Genomic DNA, 22080 nt, shown 5'->3' on the forward strand with positions numbered 1-22080 from the left:
TCTGACGTGCTTTGGGGTGCAGGGTTTGGCCTGAGGTGGGGCCGTGACCTCAGTGTTCTCAAAAGGTTACATAATTAGCACCATGTTTGTGTGAACGCCTCACCTCGACTGATCCGAACAGCTGCGTTTGTTTGTCTCCTGCAGTGGAGGCATGTGGTCCATCCATGCGGGCAGCTGCACATTTAGGCCGGGGTCCAGCGTGTCCGTTCTGGTGCTTCGCTCCAGGTCAGCATCCTTTGAGTCCACCATGATGGGATTGTTGCAGACAGGGACACCGGTACATCCAGCACCTTCTGGCTTTTTCTTAAACGGTTTGGATCACCAGATGATAGAAAGCTGGACACATGCACGTAGTTCCCACAGTCATGGATCCAAAGTGGTTTTGGGATGGATAAAGCAGGCCAACGTTAGAACGCTAAACAAAGCCAAAAATAGCCTAAGGTTCAAATACCGGCCCAGAGTTAAGCCAGAAGCTTAAAAGTGTGGAATTGGGGTGCAAACCAACAAATATTGGTGTGTGTGTGTGTGTGAGGGGGGGGCATGAATATCATTTTTGACCCAATGGATTAGAGAACATTCACAACTGATTCAAACTTCTTGAGCACCACCAAATTCTAGCTAAAAAAAATACACAATACAACCAGAAAAAAATAAATCAAATAAACTAATAAAAGTTTCTGACTCTAAATGTAAGTGAATGTAAACTTCTGAGTGGAGCTCTATATCTGTAGACAGTTTATTTCAGTGTTTCATCATAATGGTTACGTACGTCACCTGTTTGGGGTTAAATATTGATCTCTTCATCTGCGCGTACATATGGCCGTCAGAAAATGGCAAAACAACCGACAACAAAATGCAAAAGACACCAAACAGTAAGTGGGTGAAAATCGATTGAGACAACTGCTTGTTGTATTTGGTTGCTCAGTTCTCCCCGAGCTTCTTCAGCAGATCAATAAACCCTGAAACAGCACTAAAGAGTGTGTGTGTGTGTGTGTCTGCTTTATACTGCCAAGAGTAAACAACCTTGTAATTAAAACCAATACAGGCTTGGTACTTACATCACCCTGGTTCTCTGTTTTCTCGTATTTCTCTGTTCCTTCAACTAATTACAATTTCCTGGCAGATTATAAATCCATGAATCAGTGGTTTAAAACTTTAGGCCCGATAATGCTGCCCCCTAGTGTTCAACTCAGGCAGCTAACAGATCACAGGTGGATCGCTGGCCGGATGAGTCTGACTCGGGCTTACTGTGCTCCCTTTAACTCAGTATCCACTCTACTTGACGCTCTGCAGTAGATTAACGCTGACGTCAGTCTTAAACTAAAACCATCCAGCCACACCTTTTATGGAAACGGACCATTAAAGAGATGAAACCAAGTTCTCGCTCTTCTTTCCAACATTGTTGCAGCACAGAGGATTGAGAGTGTGTGTGCGGCCTTTGACTAGGCCACTGCAGCACCTAGTCTTTACTTCCTGGTTTAGATTTGTCTTTTTTTCAGACCTGATTTGGGTCAAGTTTTAGACAGATGACAAGAGTTTATAGTCTAACTCAGGTACTTTAGGATGCCCAGGTGTTGCGCCTGAAAAACAGCCCAAAGCAGGTCCATGATAACTCCTCCAGAGTTATCATGGACCCGCAGCCCTATGATAACTCTGGAGGAGCTTCAGAGATCCACAGCTCAGGTGGAAGAACACGTCAACAGGGCGAGCATCAGCTGCGTCCAGCGCTACCCAGACCTCTATGAAAGAGCGATGAGAAGAAAACCATAAAAAAAGATTCTGTTTGCAGCTTTCCACAGCCTTGAGTCTGGCCTAGTCAAAGTTTGTATCTACATCCCATTGAGAATTTGACTTGTAAAGCTGGTCGAGACATATTGTTGTTCCACTCGTCAGACTAAAAACCAAGTAACGGCACACGTTTCAGATTTTATTTGGTAAAAAGAAAAAAAGAAAAGAAAAAAGTTTAGACTTTGTCATGATGTAAATAAAATAAACCAGCAGTTCTGAAGCACTTATGTTTATTACTTAAACAGGAGCGCGGCTAACAGCAGAGATGGATGTTTCACAGCTCGTTCTCACATCTCAGCTCTGTCGTGACCGGCCGACACCGGGAGAGAGGCTGCTCTGCCCCCCCCCCCCGCACCGTCGGCTTCTCCGTTACTGCAGGTACATCTTGGATTGTGATGAACGTAGTGTTTAAAACACTGAAAACTAACAAGGCTATAAACCCAAAAGGCAGCTGATCTGTAAACAAAACCAGAGACAGAACCCAACTGGACAAACGTGGGACAGATGCAGGAGTCGAAGTGTTTTGAAGGCAAACTAAAAACGCCATGATGGAACCTGCTGTGGAAGGTCGCATGAACCCGACACACCGCTTCCTGTGTGTGTCGGGTGTGTGGTGCCGTCAGCGCCGGGGCTCGGTCCCTGATTGTGCGTTCAAAGAGCTGGCCTGCAGCTGGGCGGGTCTGAATTAGAGCGGGAGGACGGGCTCAGGGCGTCACCTCTGCACGGAGTGTCTGGAAGCCCCCGAATGCTTCCCCTTCCTGGGGGCGCCGGGCTGTGGGGGCCCCGCCTGCTGGCCGCGCCTCCCTTTGGCGTCCGGTTCAGAGTCGCTGAGCTCCAGGTCGGGGCAGTACCCGTCGCTGTCGTGGTGCGAGCGCCTGCTCTTCACCTTGTGTTCCAACACAGGCTTCACCCACTGCTTGTCCTTGGCGCAGCTCCTGCGGGACAGTTTGTCCGAGACCCGCAGGTCCTCCGTGGTCCGTACCAAGTTAATAGTGGCTTCTTTGAAGGACCTGCCCAAATGCTCCATGGCAGACTTGCAGAAGCTGCTTTTCTCCACATCCTCCTTTGAAGCGTCCCGGCTCCCCGCCGTCTGACAGAGGCCGTCCTTCTGGGCCAGCACCTTGTCCAAGACGCCGTTGCACTTGACGGCGCAGGGCCGGTCCTGGTCCAGTTTGCCGTTGCTGTTGGACGCGTGGGCATGGTGCGCCGTGTGCAAAGCCAAATGCTTGCCGGCCTGCGGCGTGCCGCTGGAGAGGCTCGGGGAAGACAGGCGACCGTTGGATCGCTCCTCTTTGCTGCAGCGGGCGAGCAGCTGGGGCTTCCCGTGGCCGAGCCCCCCGGCGGCGTGCTCATCAACGTTGCCCCTGTTGTCCGGGCAGAGCGGCCCGTTGCCCAGCTTAGAGCCGCGGCTGCCGTTCCCCAGAGCCGGACCTTTGGGCATCTTCAGTTTTAGGGTGATCCTGGGAGGAGGGTGGAACAGCATGTTCTCTACTGGGAGGGAAGCAGGAAGACCTTCAGAGGAGACAAGGACAGCCGTGTTAGAGCGGGCAGACACGGAGGGAAAGCTGCACAGGTCAGAAACCTGGTGTGTCTGAGTCTAAAAATACAGCTGATCGCCATGCAAGCCTCCAGAGCTTTTACAAAACCTTTACGTTTGAAGATTTAAAAATAGAAGAGATTAAACTTCATGAACCACATCTGTCCGATTTGTCATATGGACCCTGACTAAACCAGAGACTGGGAGGAAATAAGAAAGGACACAAGAAATGAAGGAAAGAAAATGTGGCAAAGCAAGGGGCCACAGGGAAAGAAAAAATAAGGAAAGCATGGAAGGAAAAGAAATGAAGGAAGGTAGGGCACAAATAAGGAAGCAAGGAAGGAAAGAAGACGAGAAAGAAAAGAAATACAGAACACAGTAAAAGAAAAAACATTTAAACAAATTTATAGGAAATAATTTCTGGGAATACAACCACTCTTCGTGTTCTATACTTACACAGACCTAAAGAAAATATGGAAATATAATTTCCTCATTTTCCAGACGGATTAAGAACCCTGCACTTCCTCTTCAAGAGACGACGGTAATGAGTGAATAACACGTAGCAACAAAGACCCGCTGCTGGGAGTTTATTGATACAACGCAAGTTATTAACTATAAATGAGCCCTCTGATGACCTAACATATTAAGGCCTATTGTCACATTAAAAAAAGAAAAATGCTAGAGATGCACTGATCTAATCAGATACCTGGGCCGAGCGTATCAGCCGATACCGATCCGATACTACTATTGCATGAATAAACCGTTAACCGTGACATGTGAGTGATGTTATCAGGCTTTAAATAAACATTGTTTAAAAAAAAAAAAAACTCTGCATGTTCTTCACCATGGTGAAGAAGTGACTAGATCACCGTAACTGTATTGCTGTGTATGATATTAATAAAAAAAAGGAAATGTCTGGATGGGTATCAATCATCCGATATCATAATTAGTATCTGAGCCGGGTGGATCTGTGCATCTCCAGTGAATGCCTGAAGGCGCATGGTCCTATTCTCACCGACGGCCACTTCTTGGTTGAGTAGCTTCACGTGCAAGTTGAACATCTGCTCCTGGGCTTTGCTCTGCAGCAGCTTCAGCTTCTCCCGCCGACTCACCATGTAGCACAGATTCCTCACCTGCAGACAGCAAGGGTTGAACGCCAGCGGTGAACATCAAGACAATCCCACGGCAAAAAGGAACCAAGCCAGTAAAACACACCAGCTGATGGTGGTCAGTCTAAGATGATTCATTAGTACAATTACAGACATAAAACTCAGACGAGTCCCAAACTCTCCCATACAAGTATTTTTTTTGTGCTGTTTTTTTGTAATTTGGAGCTCTTAGCCAGAGAGCGTGCTTAAAAACAACAATAATCACCATTACCAACTACTCTCCACATCTGTTCTGCCCCCTCATGTTTTCAGGCTCTGGGCTTTTTCCTGCTTCTACGTGTGGCTCAAAACATGAGAAGACTTTTAGACACAGAAGACGTGGAAAAAAAAAAAAATCATAACCCTTCACGTTAAAACAGCTGCACATAAAAAGCCAGAAGTCCCTCAGAGACACTAGTCATACCAGGCTGTGGTAAAACGTCACACCACACGGTCTGGTTTACACAGGCGTGAACAGAACCCTTACTGGGCAGCGGGGATCGTTCTCTGCTCCCGAGGCTAAAAATACGCCGACTCAGCACCGGAGGCTGCGTCGCTGCAGTAAAGAGGAGAAACCAAAAGCACCCACCCGTTCCAAATCCTGGCGCAAGTGCATGAACATGCGCATGCGCGTGTGGATGCTGTCCTCCTGGGGCTGCAGCATCAGCTTCTCCTCCTCCTCTTTAGGGGGCAGCAGAGGCTTGTTGAAGCTGGACTTCCTCTTCAGCTTCCAGTACTGATAGATGAAGTCCATCAGGCGCTCGGAGAGCCCCAGCTCCAGCGCCAGCTCCCCCAGCTGGATCAGCGTGTAGAACTCCTCCTCCAGCTCCTGCAGCCTCTGCGCCCGCTGGCCCACCTTGCCCCCCTCCCCGGGGGCTTTGGACCGACCCGGACTCAGGCCCGCTTCCCCGACCTTGCTGTGCTTCAGGCAGAAGGACTTGAACTTGACCTCGTCCCCCTCGTCCAGGATGGTCTTCATCTCCAGGCTGTGCTCGAAGGCGCAGGTCACGTGGAACGGCGTGGTGCAGTTCTTCACCGAACACTGTGAGCAGAGGGAGGACGAACGAACCCTCAGCGTCGGGTCACCATTTTAAAAACTCTGAATGCGTCTGGGGACGAGACGAAGCCACACCCACCTGAATACACGCGCCGGTCTTCAGTTTGCACAGACTGCAGATGAGGGACCAGCGGCTGGGCGGGATGTGGGACACCTTCGTGATGGGCTCCATGCGCTCCGGACAGGCGATGCTCACCTGTGCAACAGCCGAGGTGAGCCGTTAAGAGAGCGCCGTCCGCAGCAGGGGGGGGTTAACGGCGTGGGGTGCCACTTACCTCAGGTATCCACAGGGCGCAGCTGACGTGAGCCCACTTTGTGCCGGCGCGCGTGGCCTTCATGGCCCCGCCCTTCTTTGGGCACAGAAGGCACTGGGGGTCGATGCTGAGGACGCACGTCCTGCAGAGCCAGTTTCCAACGGGCACTTTGACGATGCCGTAACAAGCCTGTGGAGAGAGCAGCAGCTTAGACCGTCATCCCATTACAATAAAAAAAAAAAAATAAATAAAAAGAGATATGACCGTTTTCATGTTTAATAAACATGTCCGTTAGTGGAGCGGTCTGATCTGGTACCCACCTGGTGCACGCAGATGTTGCACTTGTCACAGAACACCATGTCGTTCCCTTCCTCGCTGTCCGGCGAGCGGCACACGTCGCAAATCACGTCCTCGTCGTACTCGATGCCCAGGCCCTCCACCGTTTCTATGGCGTGCTTCATGTTGCCGTGGCACTGGCTCTCCAGGGCCTCCAGGGCCCGCTCCATGGTCAGCTCGTCTATGGGCACCTCCCCTGAAAGAAAGATAAAAAAAAAAAAACCCCAAACGACGATTAAAAGCCAGAGCAACGCAAAACTACTCGTTTAAGAAGAAGCCGCAGACGCCCCGATCCCAAGCCCCGCACCGGGTGCTGAGGCTAGCATGTTTAAATTAGCGTCTTTCAGAACATGTCATTAATTTACGGACATAAACGTGGGTTTTTCTCCCTTTACAGTGACATTTACAGCTAAAGAGAGACCGTATTGGCTGCACATCCCTTATGCGACCTTCTTAGCACTGATCGCTCTGACATCCACTGCTGTCCCAGGAGAGCGGCGCAGAGAGCAGTCAAAACAGTTTTAAAATCTAGAATGTTGCACTAATCTGTCTTTGGATACATAATAACTCATAATTACTTTAAAAAATATATACATTCATTGTTATATTTTTCACCCATGGAGGTTGCCATGTTTTCACCTGAGCAATGCATGCTGGGTAGAGTTATTAACACAGGAAGGTTAACATCACTCAAGTTGTTTTTTGTCATATTGTGTTTGGTGTGAATTCAGACAGTGCCACACGGTGTCGCTGTTGGCTGTCATTTCAAAACAAAACAACTGCAAAAAAAGGAAGAGTGTCTCCATCGCTTCCCTCACGAAAAAAAAAAAGAGCATCGTTGGAAGAAGAAACTTCAGAAGGACACATTTGTGCTCTCAGTGCTTCTCTCCTGAAGACTTTGAGTCATTTTTACAACAAAACTGAGGACAGGAGGCCGTTACCCTCCCAAGCTAAAACCAGCTGCCATGCTGGCTATTCTAATCCATAAAGCGCCTAAACCCGCTGCTTTGTGAGCGAAAGACGCTGAGAGAAACATCAGAGACAGGCAACACCGGAAGCCTTTTAACTAACGAAGCTACTGCAGCCGGTACCGAACGTAAAATCACGGACCGGACCTTAAACAGGTTAACGGAGCGAAGACCGGACCGATCAGATCCTACCCAGGTGTTATTGGACCGACACCGGACACAGAGCACTACTTGCTGGATCATACAGTCCTACGATCGGTACACGTCATTTATCGGTTATTATTATTGTTCATTATTATTATTATTATTGTTCATTATTATTATTATTATTATTATTATTATTATTATTATTATTATTATTATTATTATTACTTTGTCATCAATTTCAACGCGCTCCGGTTCAAACTGAAAACGTTAAGCTTTGCTCATTGCTGTTTTGGCAGGACAGAGCTAGCACCAGGACCTAGTATATGTAATTTACCCAGAATGCATTGCAGCGTAAACAACATGGTGACGTCTGTGTAACAATATTTTATTAAAATTTAGAAAACCTTATAAGCTTACAGTATTTTTAGTGTTGTTTTTACATCTAAAATAGATATTTCTCAAACAAAGTCCGTTGTTACAACTAATCATGGATCTCTTTATGTGGGAAAACTTTTTTTGATTGAAGTATTCTGAGCCCTGTTATCAGCCCCGTCACAACATAACGTAGACATGCTAATGTTAGCCTAGCTCTTTAGCAAACCGCTTCACAGGAACATAGCAGCAGCGAGACACAAGACGGCCTAAAGGGAACAAGTCCAGCTTTGATCAGCGTTATTGTCTTACCCATGCGGCCCAGCTCAGAGTTGAGCGCGTGCAGCCAGTACAGGTCCATATCGTCCAGATCGTAGCGACACATGGCCTCTGCCAGCTCCTTGATGTTGTCATAGCCTGTCCCCGTGGTGTCCTGACTCGAACACTGGACGTACTTCTTCTGGTGGATGTAACGCATGTCTTTGGACTGCTCTGCGATGACTCTGGACAGGAAGCAAACGAGCAAAAGCGTTCAGGTCTGAGAGGCCGCAGTAAGACCGCTTCACCCACGCTGCGCCCCGGCAAACCGCCCCGCCGTACCTGAGCGACGGTTCAGGGATGGTGTCTGGGCTGGCGGGCACCTGGACACCTTTCTCCCACTCCTGCTTCCAGGTGTCAGCCAGCAGGTAGTAGTCCTCTGGGGACACGTGGTGGGAATCGGGGATCTTCATGGCGCTGATCAGGTCTTTTCTGAACACCTGTTGGGAGAGGAAAGGTTAAAAACAAAGTCACGCTCTGGTCCTGACTTTCTTTTTAACGACCCCACAAGACTTTCACATTAAAAAAAAGGCCTTACTTCAGCCGGTTTCTTCGGGTTGGAGGCGGGGGTTCCAGCTTTGCTGTCATATTTGTTGGAGGAGCAGAAAGAGGTTGAAGGGCCTAAGTGGAAAAAGACGGATGGCCGGTTAACGCGGAGCGAAAAGGAAACGCGGCTTTGGGTCCGGCGGGCGCCTCAGACATGCGGGACTCACTCTCATTGTCAGAACTGTCGCTGCTGCTGGACGACCTGAGACGTTTCATCCTGTAACGTCCTGCGGGAGCACAGGAGGAGCTTGATTATAATCCGTTACTTATGATCCCAGCAGGTTATTTATCGCTGGTGGGTAAAGAGGGCGGCCACTCACCGTTGACAGCAGACTGAAAAGCATGCTAGTAGATTCCTCTGATAGCGAACCACTTTGTATTCGACCTGCAGGGGGAAGCACGAGCAAAACTCAGCACTGCCACAGGTTCAGAGGTCCATTTTTGATCTGTACTTTGACTAGGCCACTCAAACACATGAATATGATTAGATTTCACCCTCTCCCTTATCGCTCTGGCTGAACCTTTAGGTTCTATTGTTAAGTGAATCTTTTGCAGCTTCTAGCAGCTTTTTCCCAATGATATTCCTGTTTCTGCCTCCATTCATCTACCCATCATCTGACCAGCTTCCATCCCTCTACTAAAACATCCCCAAAGCACGATGCTGTCTACATTATGTTCAACAATCAGGACATTATGTTCAACAATCAGGACATTATGTTCAACAATCAGGACGCCGTCTTCAGGGTGGAGGAGTGTTTTTTTTGTTGTTTTTTTTGCAAAATTGACCAAGAGTTAGATTTCTGGTCTTAGACCAGAGAACCTTCCTCCACATGTTTACAGAGTCCTCTGCATGGGTTATGGTGTGCTGCATGCTCGAGTTTTCATGGGCTCAACTTTGCCCATTTTCCCATAAAAGATTATTTTGTGGAGTAAGCAGCCACTCTATGCACTATAATCAGATTATTCCACCAGAGCTTTGGATCGCTGCAGCTCCTCCTGAGTTCCCATGGGCCTCTGCGTCTCTGTTCTGATGCATGTTCTCCTTGCCTACCACAGTGCATCACCAGGTCTTGGTAAGCGCGCAGTAGGGCTGGGCGATAAATCGATTTTATCGATTAATTTGAGTTTGTAACTCCTGAAGATTAAATTATGGAAAGAAAAAAATAAATCAAGATTTTTCTTGGCCAATGCGCTCTCCTTGTCTTCCATGAAACTTTACACCATCAGTCCTGAAGGGGGAAATTGTTTTGGTAATAGCGTGATATGTTGAACATATATTTAGGAAAATATATTGTCAAGATACTCCAAACTTTTTTAATTGGAGTGAAGTTACACAAGTGAAGTGAAGCCTGTTCTTGATGTGTATAGTACAACCAGCAGCAAACATTTTAATATATTTTCATTATTTACTACGCCCATCTTGTTTTATAAGCACTTGTTAAAGCTCATAATGAGTTACATCTCCCAGATAAGATTCTAAAAATAAAAGAACGCTTTTAAAAACAATTCCAGGAAATTTGTTTTTAGGAAACAAAAAGGGAAGAAAATCAATTAACCGGATTCAGTAAAAACACCAGATTTTATTTTTATGTTATATCACCCAGCCCTTGTGTGCAGTTGTCTCAACCAGTTGACTTCTAAAGGCCTGTGGCTGCGTTTAATTGTATTTAGTGGTATGAATACAAATTGTAAAATGTATTCATTTAAAAACAGTTGTCGTGGTCACATATCAAACCACAACAAACGTTCGGGAGGCATAAACTCTCCAGGAGGGCGTTATATTCTGTCGACCTGCAGACGCAGATTCAGGTGAACTCCACAGCAAATGTTCGCAGCAAATCAGTCGCTCTAGTAACAAATCAGCAGAATCCAAGAGAAACGGGACCGGCACCAAAAAGCCAACATCACCACCCGCCTTCACGCCACAGGGATGATTCACTAAAGCTGCCGACGGCGCCCAGGAACTCAGACCGCGAGCTGCGTCTGTTTCAACACACAGGACATGCCTCACATTCCCCATGAGGACAGGAGGGGCAGCAGCAGGAGGAGGAGGAGGAGGAAGCACCAAGCCAGTTCCTCATTTTACCCGGCAGAGTAAAACTCACCACAAGCAGAGGAAATCGGCCAACCCTGGCCAATAAAGGCGATTCCGACTATCGCTGCAAACGAGAGCTTAACGACGGAGCGTCAGCCCTCTCCCAAAAAAAAAAAAATCAACTCCTGTTAATAATAGATACTTGGATCGTATTTTATGGGCTGGATTAGACCAACACAAAGTGGTGCATGGTTGTGAGGAGGAGGTAAAAATGCAGCGTAGCCTTTCCAGCCAAATGGAAGTCGTGTCCAACTGAGCAGCTCTGGAGCTGCTCAGTTGGACATCGCGTCCTCGAGTGCGCATGCACACTCAAGGACGCGATGACGTCACACGTAGCAAGCGTCCTCAGCGTTTGCGTAAGTAAACCTGGATTATAATGCTGGCGCGCATTTTGCGATCTTTAATTTCTTTTCTAACCGGAGCTTTCTCTCCATTGACTTCTCTCCTCATTGTTGTCCGCTATGGGTGTCATTTTTCTTCTCGCTTCTGCATAGCAGGACGCAGAATAGTGACGTTTGTGGAGTATCGGTGACGTACAGGTCAGATAAATGCGACCCGGCCGTACAGACACAGGTCGCATTTGAAAAGATCAGATCTGTGTTGTTCAGACTGTCATAAAAAGATCAGATACTGCATATGGGCAAAAAAAAAATCGGAATTGGGTCACTTCAGGCTGCAGTGTGAATGTAGCCTTTGTGTCAATTATAGCCCCTTAAATACAAACACCGTCCTTAAAATACACATTTAATAACGTAACATTAAAACAAAATGTGAAATATGTTTCATCAGGACACGAGGTTAGATAAAGAAACTAGATTTAATTTTATTTTTGAATTTACTGACATTGACTCTCTGAAGCGTTACGGATAAAAACAATAAACCAAGTAAGTTAATTAAATATAAAAGTTACTTTATTCAGGCCTTAAGTTAGAAACAGGACAGTGTAGTCCAACTGCTCTGTCCTCTCGGCAGAGACGGATCTCCCTCTCAGGAGAGAGCTGTGTACGTGAGGGGGCGCAGTGATATTACACAGCAGGGAGGAATATTTAAAGCGCTTTGTAATGCGGTGCGTCCCATGGTCCAAAAAATACGGTTAGTCTCAAACCTTTATCCTCAAGTCCGAGTCAGGTGTCAAGTCAAAATAGATATTTCTCAAGTCCCAAGTCTTAAACTTGTAATTTCAAGTTGTTTGGAGTGTTTAATAATGTTGAAATACATGTTAAATGTAAATAACAGAGCATCTTAAATTAGTGTTTATCTCAGAACGTGATGAAACCAGTGCAATTGACCTTAAAAAAAAAACAGTAAAATTAAACCTAGCTTCAAAAATAGTCTTCATTTGAACTATATTCTTTTCCAGAATATTCAGTGAAAAATGCAACAGCAGAACTTCAGTCAGACCCAAATGAAATTACTCTTGGGAACATTTTTGTCCATAGCTTTTTTCTTTCTTTCCGTTTTTTAAAAATCTGACTAATTTGATTACCTGTGCTGCGTCTCATGCACACATCTGTACTGAGTGGGGAAAGAGACAGATGGTCTGTGTTTGTTAATACTGACTGAGAGAATTTTTTTTTTTAAATGATACATGCTTTAAGCTTTAGATTTCGGGTAAATATAAAGTCTCTTCAAGCAAACAGGTTCAAATCTAATACAAGTCTCGAGTCTCTGAACACTTTTTCCAAATCTAAAGTCATAAAATCAATGACTCCAGTCCCCACTTCTACCAATTGGAATTTATGGTTGTCAAAATAAACCCAAATTCTTACTAAAAATGTTCCAGATAACAATACGATAAAAGTCCAGCCCTATGGAGATGACCATCGTGTATCGGCATAAAACCTAAAAACATTGCGATATTGTTTTTGGTCCATATCATCTAGCCCTAGATATTTTGCATGGGAACAAAAATGAAAACGTGTCTTGCCATGTTTCTGATCGCATGGTTTGTAGTTGGAATGCAGCAAAATAAATGCATGTTTGCTTATTAAGGGGCCTGCGGTGTAAACAATGTCTCAGAGTCCATGTAACAGCTGTTTGGTTAGTTTGGCTCACACTAGTCTAAACTAGTGGTATTGCTTCGGGTTTAGATTACTTTGTGCCACCATGGACGCCAGTGGTGTTGTAGATGCTGACCAGGCCACAACAGACTGGCCTTCATGAGGCTGCAGGCTGAGGCCATCACCACATCTGGCTCTGCCTCGGTCACGAACACCACTGAGAAGATGAATAAAAACCATTTCCGTGGACTTTACACGCGGCTTCTCTGGTGCTGTGCCGACACAAAAGCCTCTCTGAGCCCAATGTCAAGCAGAGGGGTTTATATGGTGGCTGCCATAAGGTAGAAATAAGAGCTGAATGGAGTTGTTGGCGCCAAACTCTGCCCTCCTCAGGCCTGCAGCAGGCTGCCATGCAAGTCAAACATGGCGCCACCGCCGTACAAAGATGTCACTTCCTACAGCCGTTAAGGAAAGTATTTACGCAGCTCAAGTTGATCAGACGCTTAGCAAAGATCAATCTAACTTTCTGCGGAGAATCCTCTATAAATAGGGCGGTGTGGGTTAACTATAAAAACCCGCGGAAACGGCCTCGGCGGAGCCGGAAAGGAGCAGGCCCCGTGGCCTCAGTGAACCATCCAGGGTAAATCCTGGCACTCTGAACACACGAGCATATTGTTCACGTTCCTCCCAGCTTACCTTCACGTCCGCTCCCCCCGCGTGACTCCCCTTCAGAAGACACGGTCACACGGACCGGACACCTTTACAGCTGTGGACATTCGGACCGTGGTCCCAGAATACTTCAGGCAGAGCTTTCTCTATCCCACCAAACAGTGGGAATCTCCAGGCAGGCTGCAGTGTGTCCACCTCCACCACCAACACGACAGGCAGGCAGCACAACAGATCTATTGTACCGCCCGTCTTCACGGGTCCTAAAGCCCGCCGCTTTTCCTCCGCCCCGGGTGCGCTCGATTCTCACTCTGGCGTTTGCCGCTCTGCCACAACCGTAGGTCTGTATCCTGGTTAATGCACGTGTACTGAAAATGAACGGCAGCCTGGCCAGAGGAAACGTTAAATGTATATATTTTAATATAAATCTGCCATTTTTTACAAAGATCATATTGACGCTTTTAAAAGTCCAGACACAAATTACAGCTGACATGCTCTTACAAATGTGCACAAATACAAAGAGATTTACAGATTTCACGTGGCATGCTTCTATTGGTGTTCTTCAAAAATAACTATAAAACAGATGTATCAGAAGTGATTTTTTTTCCCCTTAATTGCAGTGTAGCTCTTAAACAAGGCAATCCGTTTATAATAACATGTATGATTCAAGTAATTGAGATCACTGAATTATTGTGGATAGATTAAAAAAAAAACAAAAAAAAAACTCATCACTCAGATGAGAAAGTTCAACTTAACCGGACTACTAACATGAAATCAACATTTCTCTGTCTTACCCAGGGAGATTACTGAGTTGATTAACAATGAGGAAATCAGCATTGCTGGTCTCTTTAAGTTGACCTTTAGAAACCCTGAACAAAAAAAAAAAAAAAAAAAGTTCACAAAGAGGAAGAAAAGCATTTCCCTTCAGCACAGTGTCTGTTTTCCACATCCATTTTCTGACTATGTAGGTTTCTGAATTATATTTTAGAGGCCTTCATAATATAAATAGATCTTTTAACAAAGTTGTGATGGGAAACTAGTGCTGGCAGCTGTTTCCATGAAGTTTTCTTTTAGTCATTTTTGTTAAAAACAGACATTTTACAAAATATATGTATACCATTGGTGAATTGCTATACAAAAACAATTCAGTAATGTATAAAAATGATATAAAAGAAAAAAGAAAAAAAAAACACATTGCCTACTTTAAAAATCCAGCCTCTCTCCTGTGTTTATATGTTGGTGAAAACAGATTAACAGATAACTTAAAATAAACTTTTCACATCCTGGTTTTGCCATAACCAGTGAGCAAACAGTCAATACCTATACAGCACATTTCTTATATATACACACACATTTTGAACAGAGAAAATCCATTATTTAAATCAAAGACAATTCTAGGAAAAACATGGTTGAACTTCACACATAAAAAACAGGCATTTTTGCGCTCGTGTTCTTTCCTCCCTGACAACAATAAACATAAAAAAAGAAAGATTTACAGGAGCGGCTACATTCACAAAGAAAAAAAAAAGCAAACAGTTACAAAATACATTCACAGAAACATAAATCATCCCAGCACTCTTAGCAACTAACATGAGTGGTTTACAGCCTTTTTCCTTGCCGTGGCGTTCAGAGCGGAGCGGCTTCGTGCGATTGCAGGAACTGCCTGATCCGACCTGAGGCAACGTCACACAGTCTGCAGAGTTCTCCATTCCCGCCTGCTGTCGAAGAAATCTCAACCGGCTCGGGCGCCTCGTCACCAATCGATTTACAAACCCATCTGCATGTCAGCAAAGTTGAAGAAGCTGTCGACGTCTCGGGTCGATGTATTTTTGTTATCCGAGACGAAAAGCTGCGGATTAAAACAAAAAGCACAAGTAAGCGTCTTTGTGTGGACCTGAGGGAGGGAAACCCTGAAAAAACAGCAAGTCTACCTTGGCGCCGCTAAAAACTTCGTTAGCGATGTTCTTGCAGGCTTCCACGACACCGTCTCCGTTCAGCTCGAGGGCAGTGACGGGGCCTTGAGTGGTGGAGATACAAAATTCTGAGTCAGAACATCGTCACCCCTGATCAATACTCACATCTCTCCTAATCCCTTTAGAAAGCTGCTCACTCAGCCACAAAGACAGCCAGAGCTTTCTCATTGAGGTTTCAGGAGTACTTGTCCCCCCCCCCCACAAACACACATCACATCACATACTCAACTGTCTGCATGATTAAACCAATCATGATTTACAGTGTCTGGCACTCATCCCACACACTGTCCACATTTGTACTGCAATCTATTTTACGTGGGTTTTAGCTGATAGACAAACAATAAAGTATGTCATCACAAGCAAAAGGAAAAGCAGAAGCTTGTTTTAAGAATTCAGAATCTGCTTTAATCTGCAAGTTTGTGACCACGCGGATTTGGCGTCAGTTCCACATTGCACTCAGCGAAGACATTTTCATTTAAAAAAAAAAGGGGAATAAAAAGCTGTTGCAAGTATATACATATACAATGTTTTCTTTACAAAAAGAGGAAGACATTGTTTGACGTGAGAAAACATGCCTAATATCTACCTGGGTACTGTGACAGGTGTCAGAGACAGTGTGGGGGAAGGCCCTGTCTGTGTGGCTGCTGTAGCATCAAACTGAAGCTAAAGGCAAACAGCTCTGGTCCGGGACGTGTGGGGTCTCCAGAGATGTAAGCTGCCCTTTTCCTGACCCTACACCTGGTTTGCTGCAGTCTGGACCGGTCCCTATTTTTGTGGATGAGCCAAACCCTGTCGTGATGGACGGAGAGGGGACAGCCTGAATGCTGGCGGTGGAGAAGACGGCCTGCTGCTCCTGTGGAACGTGCTACTACTCCAGTTGTCGCCGGCGGTACGGTCTCTGCTGGAGCTTTGTCAGAGGCTGAAGCTCTCCATTTGCACAAACCAAAACGTGTGAAGGCGTGAGCATTTGCATGTGTCACGCATCACATGTGAGGCAGTAATGTCCCTGTAAATAGTACTAGTGTTACTGACTGACCTGGCATCGCTTCACTCCACCCGTAATGGTGCTAATGTCTCTGGACATTTTTAATTCATTTCCATGAGGTGGGCTGGGCTGATATATCATGTCACGCAAAGGATTGTGGGATTCCTTATAGCTCCTTAGCGCCAGTGAGGGACATCGTGAACTTCCTAGGCTAAAGGAGCTATGATAGGAAGCATACAGGCTCCTTTTCCTACCTCCTTCCTTACTGACCGTACCATTCAGAGCATTATGGCGATCGCAGACACACTTCCACTTGGACTTAAGACTCCTCACCGATCGGGACTCTCTGTAGGCCACGTTCCTCCACATCCGTGTCTTTATGAACCTTGCTTTTTTTTTGCAGCTGTGTGCAATTATGTTGGAACATGAAGGATTTTACTGGAACTAAGGGACAGAGCTCATCTTCTGCCCCACGCCATAACCAACTCGGCACCACACTTTACACATGACAGCGCAGTCAGCAAACTACCATTCTTCTAGTGACCGTCAAACCCACAATTGTCTGTTGGGTTCCCACACATGATTCTGAGCCCAGAAAACACAACTACATTGCTCTAGAGTCCAGCGGCAGCAGACTTTAGAGCACTGCAACACATTGCACTTGATGGGGCAAAGCGTGGATGCGGCTCATCAGCCGTGGAAACCCATCCACTGACCTTCTCTATGCACCATTCTTGGGCAAACCTCAAGGCAGCGTGAGCTTTGGAGGCCTGTAACTATAGACTCAACAAAGAGTACAGGTGTCACCCCCCCAATCGCAGAACCATACTGGAATTCCCAGAGCTCCTGAGAATGACCCTTTCTTTCACACATGTTTTTAGAACCAGCGTGCATGACTAGGTACAGGAATTTAAACACCCGTGGCCATGAAAGAGATCGGATCTCATGAATTCGACAAGTCGAAGAGGCGATCCAGTAGCTTTGGCAGGGTGGCGTGTTTCTACAAGCTTTACCATCTGAAGGGTGAATTTCTGTCCATGTTTGTGAAATAGCTCAACCTGACAGACATTCTTAATTGGACAGTAGCTCTGGCTGTCTTTTTCACATTGTTGTCCTGCTGGAAGATGGATCGCTGTCCTAATCTCATGTTTTGCAGGCTCCAACAGGCTTTCTTCCAGGAGTGTCCTGCACTCAGCTTCATTTATCTTCCCGGCAACGCTGACCAGTTTCCCTGTTCCTCTGAAAAGCAGCTATAGAGTGTGACGCTGCTTTGTTTCTTCACAAAAGGTGTTATAATCAGGTTGAAAACAGCGTCTTAGCTTTCCTATACACATGATGTTTTGCGTGTAGTTTAGCATTTGTCTCATTTGACCAGAGTACTCTTCCAAATAATTGTCATGTCTTCTACACAGCCAACAGGACTGGAGGTCATTTGTGGAGTGAACTAATTGGCCTTTAGGTCTTTGCAGCTCCTCCAAAGCCACCATGGGCCTCATACTCTTTTGCCCAGTCAGTGCCATAGGTTTGCCACACTGACAGTGCGTCATAATGTACTTTCACTTATCAGTTCATGAGTAAAATACCAAAAATGTACAAAAATAGGTTTTTCATTTAAATGTGAAAATACAGAAATGCTCAGGGGTGTGACTGCTGTTGCAAGGCATTATTTATAGTTTTTTAAAGTCCTATGTGCATCATTACCATGTAGAATGAAAAAAAGTGACATTTTGCTGTTTATATGTGAATGAAGAAAGGAAGCAAAATTACAGAACAGGAATTCTAAATATTTAAGGCACACCTTGTTGGGCTCACATGGTTCTGCTGTAAAATGTGACTTCCTATGACTACAACACGCGGGGTGGAAACACTCCTCATAGCTGCTAGTGTTATGAAACGGCTTCCTCAGGAGATGTTGAGCTGAATTAGTGTGCAGCTGAGGCATTAAATCAAAGATGACAAAATAAATGTACCTTTGGTGATCCACTCCACAAGATCGTCGGCGCTGTTCTGAAACACGCGCTTCGCGTCTTCGGGCTTCATAGAGACCTCCTTAGTCTGGATCAGTACAAATCCTTTAGAGGTAGCCTGTGCAAAGAGGAGAAGAGTGAGGCGAAGCTTTGAAAGATGTGCCCGGTAAGTCCTCCCTTCATGAGGATCCGGTTTTATGCCTGTGTGGTGATGGCTACTTTTATGTGACAGCAAACGTCACTGGAATGTTTACACAGCGAGACTGCCTGCAGCGCACGGTGGTTAGCATTTGGAGCAAAACGCCTGTATAGACGGGAGGATCAACCAGTGGCAGCTAAAAACATAAAAGTTTATTAAAACTCAAATTCTCTTTAGACTTAGATTCAACTTTATTTATCCCTTAGGATTACTCCTTCGGAGAAATTCTGGTTCCAGTAGCTTATATAGCGTGCAAAGGGCAGAGTTAAAGCAATATCCAAACCTAAATCAGGAACACCCATGGTTCAGAACCAAACCTCTCTGGATGCTGGCTCAGCTAGAACGCTTTAAATGGACCATTAGGTTTTATACTTGTTTAGCCTTTGTTGGTTTAGCGATAGAAGAGGGTCACCATGAGAGAAAAAAAAAGTAGGCCAGTCAGACACCACTTCACCCACAGACACTTCCTCTTTGTACGCGCTTTCCTAAAGCAGAGGGTACACCCATCGCTGCCTCTTCTCACCGACACTCACCTCGTCTATCAGCTTTCGGGCGTTTGCAGTGGTATATTCTCCGGCGAAGAAAACAAAGAGACAGGACTCCTCGCTGTCCTTCCGTCTCCCTCCTTTCGTTAAAGGCACGATGCTCCGAGCCGCGTCGGCCGAGATGCGGACGGACTTGAAATCAGACTCGGGGTCGGGAGCCGGGACCAGATCCAGCACTTTTGAGTCCTCCGGCAGCAAGCTCCAGTTGGTCTCGCCGGACACGGGCGTGAAGTCGTGGATGTTGCTCCAGTTGTTGTTGAATATGCTCAGCCCGGCGTCCTTAAAGTGGAAGGCCAGATCAGGGTAGTAGTACTGGAAGCAGCCGAACTTCATGCCTGTGGACGACTCGATGATGGGCTGCGTGGCGCAGCAGAGGAACACGTCCATCTTTTTACAGTCCCGCGTGCGAAACTGCTGACAGGCCACCACGCACTTGATGTCTTTACAGTCTCTGAAAAACACACTTCCCTTTACAGGTCCGAGGACGATGCGGCAGTTGACGCAGTCGTCGATGGTGATCGTCGCCGAGTGGTCCAACACGTAGATGTTGCAGTTCTCACACTCCTGGATGACAAACTGCTGCCCGTTCAGCTTCCCAGGCAGGCGGCCCACCGTGACATCTTTGAGTCCCGTCAGCATGTAATCCTTGGGATCAACCTGTGGATAAACAAATGTATTCAAACAGTATCTTTGGAATAACTATTTAAAGACGTTAACGCAGCGTTTTTAAAACCTCTATTATGAGTAACGTTGCCATGGCAGAATATGGGCTTTTGGTTTGTCCAGCTGAATAGGTCATGTTCAACAATAGTTCTTTCAGTCCATGGTGTAAGCTGGACTTCATGTAGAATGTCTTTAAAAGTATACATCCCCTTGATTTTTTTGTAACATTACAACCACAAGCCTGGATATTTGAGATTTTATGCAAGAGACCAATGTAAATGAGTTCAGAGCTGAAGTTAAAGAAAAGGATAAGCAATTTTACTTGGTGAATATTAATCTGGAAGACAGAGTGGCCACAGTGAGACGTGGTGGTAGGATCATGCTGTGGAATAGATGTTGGTCAGAGCGGATGGGAAGATGGATGGAGCCTTTTCCAGAAAAATCTTAAGTGTTGAGATAAAAAGGTACAGGTTCTTCTTCCGGTATGCTAGTGAATTTGTGGCAAGGCCCGTTAATCGCTTCCATACATCCAGGCTGAATGGGCTTTGAGCTTTTTTTTTTTTTTTGCAAAGGAGGAGGAGCAAAAACTTTGGTCTGCTGATATGCAAAGCTGGTTCGGCAAACCCCAGAAGACATAAATTGCGGAAATTGCGGAAACACAAGGGTAAAATTACTTTGGTAAGACACGGTAGGGGAACAACAGTCTAGTGAGAGAAGAGATGCACTGCAGCAGAATTAGCCAGTGACTAAATGTCATCTGAAACCCTTATCAGGGAAGAACTGATTGCACAATCGTGCGCGTATTATTAAAACCAATTTCCCTTTATTTTAACCAAGATCGACAATCTTTGTGCCATTTAAGAAGTATCGAAGCTATTATAAAAGTTTTATAGGGAAATATTACTCTTGAGACTTTTGCAAACATGCCGGCAGGGGGGGGGGGTGCATTTATTGGGAAAAGGGTGGGACAGGTCACCAGACCATCACAGGACAACCAACACGCACACCTAATGGCCATGCAGGCCAGTTTAAAAAAAAAAGAAAAAAGAAACTACATACAGACGGTATGATAACGTTTCTCATAGTCGTAGTTACATTTGGTGTCCATACCATCCATCTCTACTTGCTTTTCTTTTAATTGCTTTTCTTTTAACTAATCAGTAAAATCATTATTTAAAAAAACAAAAAAAAGGAAATAACTTATTTCAAAATAAAAGTTGAAATTTCTGATACTATACTACTAGACCAAACATTACAAAAAAATTAAAAAATGTAATTACAAAAAAATAAATGGCAGCTCAGCATCCTGCTCATGCGGTTTGACCTCATGACTTGTTGGTGAGTCAATATTTTCTAGTAGACTTTTCCAGCTGAATCGTGATGTAATTTTTTGAGTGGTGGGGCCTTTCTATTAAAAGGCTCGCCTGAACGGAAGTTCATCCACTGCCAAGCCTCTGGAGGCCTCAACAGGGCAACATAAGGCTGGGTTATGTCGTGTAGTAATCCCATAATGAGATAAGGCTGGCAACATGGGAACATTTGGAGAGAAGAGGGCCACTCTCTGAACCTCACACATAATGATCGATTTGGAGCAACCGCACGCATTTCCGGTCACCATTAATCACAATAACTTGGAAGCTCGTTGGTTTTGCGCGAAACAATTAATTACAAAAAACTAATATTGGGATTTTGTGCGCCATTTGTTACTCGGAGGGAGAGACATTGCTCTTCAAACTACGCAAATGTGGAGCTAGCTGCACCAACAGTAACTACCTGGAAGTTGACTCTACACACCAGATATGGTACGGCAGGGTCATGCGGATTTCTTTAAAAAAATAAATTAAAAAAATAAAAACTACCTACATTCCACCTGTTTTATGTTGGTGGTTTTTACTTTGATTTGTTTTACTCGTCTCCAGTCGCCTCACCTTTTCTCTTATATCCCAGCTGTATTGCTTCGGAGCCTCGTCGGTGTTGTTGCCAAGGGGAACCGCGTTACCTGTAGTTTCGACAGTCGTCGTTGTCGGCGCGAGGTTCTCTTTCTCCGCCGACTTTCTTTTGGATTTCTTCGAGTAGAAGCATCCCATTTTGCCTTTTCAGGAGCGACCAGATACCACGGCCACGTCTGCCTGGGGGGGGAAAGAAACTCCACGACGAAATGTAAGGCGCGACGGTACCTACGTACTCTACAGTTGACAGGATTTCTACCCCCTCCTTCTTTAGCTTCCCGTTTCGCAGCTTCATTTTTCAACCAATAGAACACCTGGTAGTGGTTGTGACAGCCAATGATTGTCCTCAACAGAGTGACGTACAGAGGTAGACGAGGCGCGCACACGTGAAACATTCACTTACTCGAAGGACAAATATGATTTTCGCAAGAACGGCACATCTGAACGCGAATTTGTAACGTCATGTGAGTAAAATAAAAGCTTGGCAAATAAGATACACTCACAGTGAGCTCAAAATATCTTACTTCTTTTTGTGTCCAAGCATTACATAATTTTATTGACAAAATA

At 45.5% G+C, this 22080-nt stretch overlaps 2 protein-coding genes across 2 annotated transcripts; both read right to left on the minus strand.

The window, feature by feature from the left end:
* Window positions 1-2001: 2001 nt before the first annotated feature.
* Window positions 2002-13478, minus strand: jade3 (jade family PHD finger 3). Its single transcript, XM_012861242.3, has 12 exons — window positions 13263-13478; window positions 8792-8856; window positions 8639-8698; window positions 8464-8546; window positions 8208-8365; window positions 7920-8110; window positions 6105-6316; window positions 5806-5973; window positions 5610-5726; window positions 5063-5515; window positions 4341-4458; window positions 2002-3300 (listed from the first exon to the last, which is right to left on the minus strand). The coding sequence occupies exons 3-12, from the start codon at window positions 8685-8687 to the stop codon at window positions 2501-2503; spliced, it is 2349 nt and encodes a 782-aa protein (XP_012716696.2). The 5' UTR covers window positions 8688-8698; window positions 8792-8856; window positions 13263-13478; the 3' UTR covers window positions 2002-2500.
* A 151-nt stretch (window positions 13479-13629) lies between these two features.
* rp2 (RP2 activator of ARL3 GTPase) lies at window positions 13630-21798 on the minus strand. The gene is made up of 5 exons (XM_012861252.3): window positions 21493-21798; window positions 18890-19558; window positions 18161-18275; window positions 15164-15249; window positions 13630-15081 (listed from the first exon to the last, which is right to left on the minus strand). Exons 1-5 carry the CDS (start codon window positions 21649-21651, stop codon window positions 14998-15000), a joined length of 1113 nt encoding a protein of 370 aa, XP_012716706.2. The 5' UTR covers window positions 21652-21798; the 3' UTR covers window positions 13630-14997.
* Window positions 21799-22080: the final 282 nt, after the last annotated feature.

The sequence above is a fragment of the Fundulus heteroclitus genome, chromosome 9 (assembly GCF_011125445.2).
Source record: "Fundulus heteroclitus isolate FHET01 chromosome 9, MU-UCD_Fhet_4.1, whole genome shotgun sequence".
NCBI lineage: Eukaryota > Metazoa > Chordata > Actinopteri > Cyprinodontiformes > Fundulidae > Fundulus > Fundulus heteroclitus.

Coding starts and splice junctions, on each gene's coding strand:
- jade3 (XM_012861242.3), bottom strand. CDS start 8,687: ATGAAACGTCTCAGGTCGTCCAGCAGCAGCGACAGTTCTGACAATGAG. Junction 8,547..8,638: donor CGACAGTTCTGACAATGAGA/GTGAGTCCCGCA, acceptor TTTTCCACTTAG/GCCCTTCAACCTCTTTCTGC. Junction 5,516..5,609: donor AGACCGGCGCGTGTATTCAG/GTGGGTGTGGCT, acceptor CTCTGCTCACAG/TGTTCGGTGAAGAACTGCAC.
- rp2 (XM_012861252.3), bottom strand. CDS start 21,651: ATGGGATGCTTCTACTCGAAGAAATCCAAAAGAAAGTCGGCGGAGAAA. Junction 19,559..21,492: donor GCTGGGATATAAGAGAAAAG/GTGAGGCGACTG, acceptor GTTTATCCACAG/GTTGATCCCAAGGATTACAT. Junction 15,082..15,163: donor AAGTTTTTAGCGGCGCCAAG/GTAGACTTGCTG, acceptor TTTAATCCGCAG/CTTTTCGTCTCGGATAACAA.